Genomic DNA, 9,929 nt, shown 5'->3' on the forward strand with positions numbered 1-9,929 from the left:
CTGCTCATGGAATCATATGATGAGCTGCCAGGCTCATCTTTGTGATTTCTCTACCACAGTTGATATGGTTACCTACTCCTTTCTTTAAAGGTTCTCCTTTCTTGGTTCCTGAGACACTATTCTCTCCCTGGCTCTGCTCCTCATTTTTTTAAAATTAATTAATTTAATTTTTAATTGACGAAAATTGGGGGAATATAATAGCATTAGCAAGGTGGGTCTGATGATGGCATCGTGGTCATGTAGGAAGACATCCTTACAACTTACTGTCAAGTGGTTCAGAAATAAACTAGAGAAAAAGCAAATGTCACAAAATATTTATAACTGGCTATCTAGGTATAGGGTATAGAGGGGCTCATCACACTATTATTTCAACTTTTTTGTAGGTTCCAAACTTTTCAAAATGAAAAGGAAAGAAATATTCAATAGATTGGATTAATCAGTCACTTAATCATAGCTTAAGAGACAATTAGACTGGAACAAAGATCTAAAAGAAATTACCCATAATTTAGCAGAGTCAAAAAGATAACAAATATGAGAGGCTAAAAGACAAAGAGGCCAAAACAAGAAGCTCTAGCCCAGGGTTTCTCAGCTTGGCTCCACGACGTTTGTGGCCAGATAATTACTTATTATGGAAACTGCTCTGTGCACTACAGGATGTTTAGTAGCATCCCTGGCCTCTACCCACTAGATGCCAGTAGCACCCCCAACCAAGTCGTGAGAACCAAAAATGTCACCAGACATTGTCAAAGTCCCCTGGGAGGGCAAAACTGCCCCAGGTTGAAAACCACTGCAATCTTAACCTCATCTCACTGGAGTTCCAAAAGGAGAGAACAAAGAGAATGGGGAAAGGCAATAGCTGAAGAGATTAACGCTGACAATTTTTTTTTTTTTTTTTTTTTGAGACATAGTCTTGCTCTGTCACCCAGGCTAGAGTGCAATGGCATGATCTTGGCTCACTGCAACCTCCACCTCCCGGGTTCAAGCAATTCTCCTAAGGCTGACAATTTTCCAGAATTGAGCAGAGACATAATACTCAGATTCAGAAAGCACAATTAGCATTAAGCAGGATAAACAAAAATCAATCCACTCTGACATATCACAGTGAAACACCAAAACCAAAAATATCTCAAAAACATGCAGAAAGAAGACTCAAAACCCTCAAAATTAGACTTCTCAAAAACAATAGAAGCCAAAGGAGCAAATAACATTGAGAGAGAAGTACTGTGAAACAGTACTGAAGAAAATATCTGTCAACTGAATTATATAGCCAACATAACTCTTTTTCAAAACAAGGGCAACATAATGAATGCAAATCTGAGAGACTTTCCCACCAACAAACTTCTAGAAGGAATTTCTAAATTATTTACTTTAGGAAGAAGAAAAATGGAGGGAAAGAGAAGGTCTAAGATATAAGGAATAGCAAGCAAATAAATGGTAAATGCACTGGACAAGCTAATGTTGCCTGGAGAGAGGTAACTGAAGCTCACATCTGTATGGCACTTTACAGTTTAAAAAAACTGTTCACAATTTGCTTTTACATAGGAAGAGAAAAAACTGTTCACAAATATAGCACTTCTTCCTCTTGTAAGATACCAACATAAGATACACAATCAGTAATCATTTCAAAATTATAATGCAAGTCATTATCTTACAAGCAATCAGCTTAATAATCGCTTGAAATAGGCAGAGTATGCTTATGCTTAGAAAAGTTAAGGGACCTGCCTCAGGTCTCATAGCAAGTCAATACCAGAGCTGGAATCTAAAGCCCCTTTCTTTTCACACACAACCCCAAGCTTCTACTACCCCACGTCAAGCAGCCCTTTTGAAGAATAAGAAAGCTCAAATTGGGAACTCTGGTGAGATTCAAGTATCTGGCCAGTCCCCTCACAAATCCCAAGAAGCCACATGGTGTCCTCTGCCTGAAAGGCCCTTATCTTCCCTGCAAAGCCAAATCGTCTCCCAGCTCTGAAGGGAAAATGTCAAGTCTCAACCCTTCCAGCTGTACCAGCCCACAGTGCTGCCTCCTTAAATTCCAGCTGCATTTAATATTAGTCAATACCTCAAAGCTGAGCACTCATACTGAGTCCTCTTGTGCCGTCATGATTTCTTTTCTTTCTGCCCTGGAGAGACTGTAAGCCCCTTGAAGATAAAAATCATGTCTCTAATTCTTGTTTTCCTTTTTTTCATCTCCCACACAGCCACAATAGCGATGTGTAAAGCTAGCACTTGGAAGAATGCTTGTTGACTCATTTTTTTGTCACCTCAAGTGAGATGTCACTCAGAAGATCTTTATGAAGCCCTAGGCCAACAGAAATGTATTTCCACAGCAAAGGAGACTTGAAAGAGATAAAGGACAAATTCTAGAGACAATGAGACCCCTTCAAGGACTTCATTCTCTCTTCTCTGGAGGTAGGCCAGGATAATTTGAATTTTAGAAGCAGGGATTTTAGATACACAATTGTATTATTGCATATTAGTTTTAAAAACATACATATAACCCATTTAGCTAAACAAAGACTAGTTAAGACATGAATGCAATTTGGCTTAGACACTAGGATCATTCTCTTGGGTGGATTTAAAAAATGAGAGAAAAAGAGTACCTTGCCAGTTCCAGGAGGTCCTGCCAACAAGACAGCTCTTCCAGCCATTTTCTTGCTTTTGATTAATTCTACTATGACGCCACATGCCTACACACCACAATAGAAAGAAATAATAAATCAATATTAAAATGTTTCACAAGGGGAAAAAACTCAGTCCCTGGCCTACACAATTCACATACTCATCCAACTAACACTGAGTGCCAGTGTACTGCAGACACTGCTCTAGGTGCCAAGGGTAATGGAGGCAAGGCAGAAAAGCCTTGTACTTGTGGAGCTCATGTTTTAGGGAGGGAGACAAACATACAAACATTGCACATGTAATCTTCATCGCTACTACGAAGAAAAAGGGATGATGAGAGAGAACGAGTGGCTAGAAAGCGATCCTGGAGTGTCTTTCTGATGACATTTAATTTGATATGTGAACCTCTGGGAGGAGCAGGAGTCAGCGTTCCAAGCAAAGAAAACAGCAAATTCAGAAAATCCAAAGCAGAAACGAGCGTGGCACATCCAAGGGACAGAAAGGTTGCAGTGACCAAAGTATAGTGAAAAAGACCAGGGAGATGAGGTTGAAGAGGTAGGCAGGGGCCAGAATGCAGAACAGGAACTTACAGTCTGTGGTAAAGTTTGGATTTTATTCTACATAAATAATACGAAGCCACTGAAAAGGTCTTGAAGACTATGTGTCATGCTATGATTTCTTTTTAAAAGATGGTGCTGGCTACTACTGTGTGAAGAATGCACAGTATGAGTACAAGTGGGAACACTGATTTTTGGCCCAGGGTACAGGGATAGACGCCAGGGGCCCAAATACCTCTTGAAGTTGGGAACAAAACTGTGTTTATGTTCATATACACATTTTTTCCAGGGAAAGGATCCATAGCTTTCATCAAATTCCCAGAGTAACCTACTAAGGGGTAAGAATCAATGACATAGAGTAACAGCTGGCCATCAGTGAACACTGTAAATACTGAATGTGAAGTTAAACCTATGGCACTATTAGATCCATTGAATATGTTTTGAATCCTCAAGGTTAAATTACTTTATCATCTGTTAGTATATTTTAAATACATTATAAATCTCTGAATTTTATTAACCATTTGCAGTACACGTGTGTATATATACATACACATATTCCATAAATGGGCTATAGATCTTCATATATTTTAGAATATTTGACTATAAGGGGGGAACACTGAGAAAGTTACACTAGCTGAGCATCTATATCTCAGGACTACATAATATAAGCTTTGCTACACTGATTTAACAACTGAATACGTGACTATCTAAAAGGTGCTCTTCTCTCTGGGCAGTGACCACACTGTGCCAGAGTCTTGTGAATACATCTTATCTCTTCTACCTCTATTCCTCATGGACTGTGAAGTACCTTGGTCCCACACTTATGGCAGCCCCTCAAAAAATAGGTAAGGACTACAGGCGCCTGCTACCACACCCAGCTAATTTATTGTATTTTTAGTAGAGACAGGGTTTCACCATGTTAGCTAGGATGGCCTCAATCTCCCCACCCTGTGATCCACCTGCTACTCGGGAGGCTGAGGCAGGAGAACGGCGTGAACCCAGGAGGTGGAGCTTGCAGTGAGCCGAGATGGCGCCACTGCACTCCAGCCTGGGCGACAGAATGAGACTCCCTCTCAAAAAAAAAAAAAAAAAAAAAAAAAAAATGATGTAAGGAATATGTGTGGGTATGCTATATCCATCCCATTTCCACTTCAGTTACCAAAGCACACTGCCCTTAATAGAACCTAGAAGATATTCTTCAGATGCTACTTTACTTTTCTTTTCGCTTTCATATGGAGTCTCGCTGTCACCGGGGCTGGAGTGCAATGGCGCAATCTCAGCTCACTGCAACCTCTGCCTCCCAGGTTCAAGTGATTCTCCTGCCTCAGCCTCACGAATAACTGGGACTACAGGCGCATACCACCACACCCGGCTAATTTTTGTATTTTTAATAGAGACAGGGCTTCGTCATGTTGGCCAGGCTGGTCTCGAACTCCTGACCTCAGGTGATCCACTTGCCTTGGCCTCCCAAAGTGCTGGGATTACAGGTGTGAGCCACTATGCCCGGCCCAGATGCTATATTTCTAAATAGATAAAAAACCTAGCCAGGCGCATTGGCTCATGCCTGTAATCCCAGCACTTCCAGAGGCCGAAGCAGGTGGATCACCTGAGGTCAGGAGTTCAAGACCAGCCTGGTCAACATGGTGAAACCCTGTCTCTACTAAATATACAAAAATTAGCCGAGCGTGGTCGTGGGCGCCTGTAATCCCAGCTACTCACGAGGCTGAGGCAGGAGAATCGCTTGAACCCAGGAGGCAGAGGTTGCAGTGAGCCGAGATCGCGCCATTGCACTCCAGCCTGGGCAACAAGAGCGAAACTTCATCTCAAAAGAAAAAAAAAAAAAAAAAAACGACTATGGTCTTTCCATACAACCCTGTCATATCATAATCCTCAGCACTGAAGCTCTTTGGGAAACTCAAGGTAGAAGAGACTTTACAAACCTTGGATATGTGCTTTTATTTACAGACCAGGACCTCTTCCATCCATTCTCCCTCAATTTCCACTCCAACTTCTCTCAGGTGAGATAAGCTTGAATTCTAACATTTAAAAAGAATTGGAAGGGTCTTTAAAAGATCACCTAGTCTAACTCTCATTTTTCAGGGAGGTTACTGATGTGACCAGAGTCACACAAGAACCTGGTAGCTGAGGTGGGTCTTAGGCATACAGAATCAGTTAAGAGCATGGACTCTGGGTTTAAATACATAGACTTTAGTTAAAATACTGGTTCTCACACTTACCAGATGAGTAACCTTGGACCTACTTACTTGACCTCTATGAACCAGAATTTCCTCACTTGAACAGAGTTCATACTAGTCAATGGCACACAGGTTAAAGGGTGTAGGGGTAAAGTGTAGTGATGCCTGCAATTCACCTTGAAATGTAAAAGTGGATTGGGAGAGGGACAGATGAAAAGATATATGATAAAGCAGCAGAGTAAAATGTTAATTATAGAATTTAGGCACACAGGTATTTACAAGTCTTTCAACTTTTTTTGTTGTCTGAAAACTGTCATACTAAAGCGGGGAAGGGACAACTAATACGTTGGGTATGACAAGGCAATGGACATATAGCTACTTTAGCACAGTGCTTGGCACATGGAAAGCACTCAACCAATGTTAGCTACTTGCAGTACTAGCTGCTTAGTAAGCCAGGGTCAAACACTTCCTTTTTGGAAAGATGATGCTCAAAATGGAAACCTGAGGCTTTTCTTTGAGCTCTTTCTATTTAGAAAAATCAGGCTAAGAGGCAGTAGCTTAACTTTGTATTAAGTGAAGATTTTTGTAGAAGCTAAGGCTCTCCAAAGGCCAAGGTGCATGGCTGTGACCTTAGAGAACAGCGGGCAGAGAGGGTGGCTGTATCATCATAGAGCACTGATTTGGGAGTCAGAAATACACGTGGGTGCAAACCCCAGCTTTACTGTTACTAAAACGAGTGTCAAGAATATAGGTGAAGTGCCCTCTCCCCAAGTCAGTATTTTCACCTGCCAAAAAATAATAATGTATGTGAAAGTACTTGGCATCACCAGCACTTAGAAAAAGGAGATTTAATTGGAATGGTCAAAAAGGATGCTTGGAGGGGTGGATAAACCAGATTGCTCTTCTCCATAATTCCCACTTCGCTCCCTCAGCTCCCGGGTCCTGGGAACCAAAATGAGCTTTTAAAGTTTGGTCAATTCCCTACTTTAAACCGTCCCATAGCCTGCCATTGCGTTCACAATAAAATCCAATTTCCTGACCGTGGCCGACAAAGCCCTGCAGTAACTAACCCCACCAAGATAAAATAATTATTTTTGTTTATTGATGTACTCGTTTATCGTCTCTCACTACACTAAAATCTAAGCTCCTATCTTAATTCCCGCTGTATCCCAGTGTCGCGAATACAGCCTGGCACGGATTAAGGGGACGGGGCTGTGTGGGTTTACATCAGCACTTGTCCATGAGTTGGCAAACCGTCAACTGCCCCCAGTGGGTCGTCACTAGTTATCCTGGGGCGGCCCCTCACCCAGCTCCAGGGCGGGGCCCCTCCCCGAGCCCCTGGCCCATTTTCACTTCCCTGAGGAAACTACGGCGGGAGACCCCTGGCGCGCGCATCCCGCCCCGAGCCACCGACTTCAGCAGCTCTCTCGCCGCAGCAGCCCTGCTTGCAGCCCCCAACTCCCTGGTCCGCTGGCCACACCTCTCGCGCGTTCTCCTGGCCCACGAGCCCTGAGGCCGCCTGCTTGGCCAAGCCGCTCTCGTCCAGCCCCAGCCCTTTCACGTGGCTGTGGGAAGCGATGCGCTGCGTCTTCGTGGTGCTCTTCACCTCTTCAATCTTCATTTTGCAAACGCCGGGAGCTAAAACCAGCGTAGAAAACCAGCAGCTAGGACAGTCCGCTAGGCGCCTGAGTTACCATGCGGCCGTTACTAGGGCAATTTGCAAAGGCCCGCCTAGGTCGGCTTTCCATTGGTGGAAGCGGGAACGCCTCCGCTCTCCATAGGCTCACGGCTGCGCCCATCGCGGCTGCTGCTAGAGCTCCGGTCACCCACTTCCGGCTGTGCCTCTGGGTTGGCTTCCCCCGCAGCCGGCGCTTCCTGCCCCGGCTGGGGTCCGGAGCACAGTGGGACCACGCCCCGGATTTGATCTAGAGCTAGGGCGTTTCACGAGGCAGTGGCCCCCGGGTACCACTCCTAATCCTTCCGTCCTATCCATTAGCACATTTGAACGTCATACTCTTACGCGAAGCTCAAGTTATTATTTACGTTTTGGAAACAGAAGAACTGAGGTTCAGAGCTTAAACTGGGATTGGTTACTAACCAGTGTTTTCTGACTTCCAGACCTTTATATCTCCCTGGAAAGGCCCAGCTCAACCCACCAGTCTTTCCGTGGAATTGTCTTCCCCTGCTTCTATCCTCCATCCTCCACCGAGAGATAAGGTTCCTGCTAAGTTCAGTTGACTGTAAATAACATTTTGCAGTTTTCAAAATTCCATAGCCCTGTAAGGTAGTGTAATTACAAATGCAGCTACAAAGAAGCGGAAAGAGGCCCATCCGCCCAAGAAAGCACCACAAATAATCAGAACTAGAAATCTTCAGGCTTCAAAACCTATATAATAATGCTCATCCCGTCCCATGACTCCAGCTGAGACAATCAGCCAGCAAATTGTCCCTTCAGGTTTCATGATGATATTAGAACAACCTGCACCACAATTGCACTTGCCATCCATCCATCCATCCATTCAACAAACACGAGCCAGACACCACAATGCACTGGGGATACAGGGATAAAAGTCTTGAGCTTACTCCTTGCTTAGAAAACTTGCAACATGAGATGTGCTGAGACAGGTACACCCAGGTGGCAAGAAGACCAGAGCAGAAGCCCCCGGAACAGCCTGGAGAGCCAGGGAAGGCATCATGAAGGTGATGTTGCCTTGGCTGAATTCCAACAAATAGGAGCGATTTCTTCAGAAGCAAATGGTATGACACCATTTTTACAGAAGAGGATACTAACATCCAGAGGAAGGGAAGGACTTGCCCAGAGTGCAGGAGAGTTTATGTTAGAATTGAGACAGACCTGAAATCAAATCCAATTACAGTAGTTCCACAGTCTCACACCTCCTTGTACATCTTGATTCTAACATTTGAATCTAGGTTTCTATATATTTTTTTCTTTTCTTTTGAATCCAGGTTTCTAATGATTTGCATAATTACTGGGTCAATGTTTGTCTCTCCCAGTAAACTGCAGGCCTTTTGAGGGTGTAGACCACATTTGATTGTTTACCATTTTAACCAAAGTGCCTGGCACACAGCCTACAACACAGCTCACAATTAAGGCTTCTCATTAATTCAATGAAGGTTCTAGACCACACACAAACACATACACTTGAATTCATCAGTTTTGCTGCATGTATTTTATACATTGGCTTTTATAGGACTTGGTAATGATTTCCATCAGTGAATGGAATCTTTTGGCATTTTCAGGGCCTAGAAGAACAGAGGCCAGGCTTTGGAAGGCTGAGGTTGTTACTAGGGCATGTGGTTCATCAGCACTAGAGACAGCACCCCACAAAGTTGCTTGGCCCTCATTGACTTGTTCCTGGTCATTACTCTTAGATAAGAAGCAATTCCTTTCTCTGTATGGAGAAGGAAAATTTTCCACCAACTAGTAGTCAAAGTGAGGCATTCTATGGGACTGACTTCTTTGTGTATTTGTCCAATTAGGGAAAAAGACCTTTTTTACACTTATTATTTCAGCCCTAATCTTTGTACCTTTTGGCACAGAGAGAAAGATTTCCTTCTAGTCCAAAAAGAGGAAGGGAGAATCAGGATTTTAGAGTACAGAGGAATATCCCCTGGGTTACTTGGTCTAGTGGTTTTCAAACCACATTCCCAGCAGTTGTGGAATCCTTTTGTGGCCAGTACGGGTGGGGACAGGGAATGCTGAGCGTGTAGGATACCAGCTCCATGCCCCCACTTCCACCAGAGTTGTTCCTTTTTGTGTGTGTGTGTGTGTGCGCTAAATAACAGTTCAAACATCACTGATGGGCCAGGTGCAGTGGTACACACCTGTAATCCCAGCACTCTGGGAGGCCGAGGCAGGTGGATCACTGAGGTCAGGAGTTCGAAACCAGCCTGGCCAATATGGCAAAACCCCGTCTCTACTAAAAATACAAAAATTACCTGGGTGTGGTGGCAGGCGCCTGTAACCCCAGCTACTCAGGAGGCTGAGGCACGAGAATTGCTTGAACCCGGGAGGTGGAGGTTGCAGTGAGCCGAGATTGTGCCATTGCACTCCAACCTGGGCAACAGAGTGAGACTCAGCTCAAAAAAAAAAAAAAAAGTCATTGATCTAGCCTAGCATTCTCATTTTACATGTGAGGAAACTGAGGCCCCAGGAAGGGACAGGGTTTGTCTGAGGTCACAAATTGAGCAAATGCCTGACACGGATGCAGCGTGTAAAGATGCTGGACCTGGCTGCAAAGTCAGACAATTTCTTTCATTTCAACAGAAAACAATGTGGCAGGCCAGTATCCAAGCTACACAAGTCCAATAAACAGCAAGTGAGGCCTGCTGCAGTGGACTGGAGTTATTCCTGACCAGCGTCCATCCCACTTCTGCACACCATCACTCCCGTTTTCTTTCAGGAAATGACTGTTCTCCCACTTTGAGTCCGGGTAGTTTGGGCGAGCTGACCCCATACCCCATGTTTGCTTCAGTGGTAAACACGTGGCCCTGGCCTGACCGATCGGTATCTTATCCTCTCAGACACTGTAATTGA

The 9,929-nt window shown here is 44.1% G+C and overlaps 1 protein-coding gene across 2 annotated transcripts in view; it reads right to left on the reverse strand.

Moving 5' to 3' along the window:
• The window catches only part of RUVBL1 (RuvB like AAA ATPase 1), a 43,284-nt gene extending 36,113 nt beyond the window's left edge, over window positions 1-7,171 (reverse strand). Inside the window, exons 1-2 of one of the 2 annotated variants that reach the window (XM_055259755.2) lie at window positions 6,852-7,171; window positions 2,601-2,687 (exon numbers count right to left, since the gene is read on the reverse strand). In XM_055259755.2, the coding sequence (XP_055115730.1) occupies window positions 2,601-2,687; window positions 6,852-6,992 (228 nt within the window). In that variant the 5' untranslated portion in view covers window positions 6,993-7,171. The remainder of the gene's footprint in view (window positions 1-2,600; window positions 2,688-6,851) is intronic. The other variant, XM_055259756.2, reaches the window with a different exon arrangement.
• Window positions 7,172-9,929: the final 2,758 nt, after the last annotated feature.

Source organism: Symphalangus syndactylus, chromosome 21 (assembly GCF_028878055.3).
Source record: "Symphalangus syndactylus isolate Jambi chromosome 21, NHGRI_mSymSyn1-v2.1_pri, whole genome shotgun sequence".
Taxonomy (NCBI): Eukaryota; Metazoa; Chordata; class Mammalia; order Primates; family Hylobatidae; genus Symphalangus; species Symphalangus syndactylus.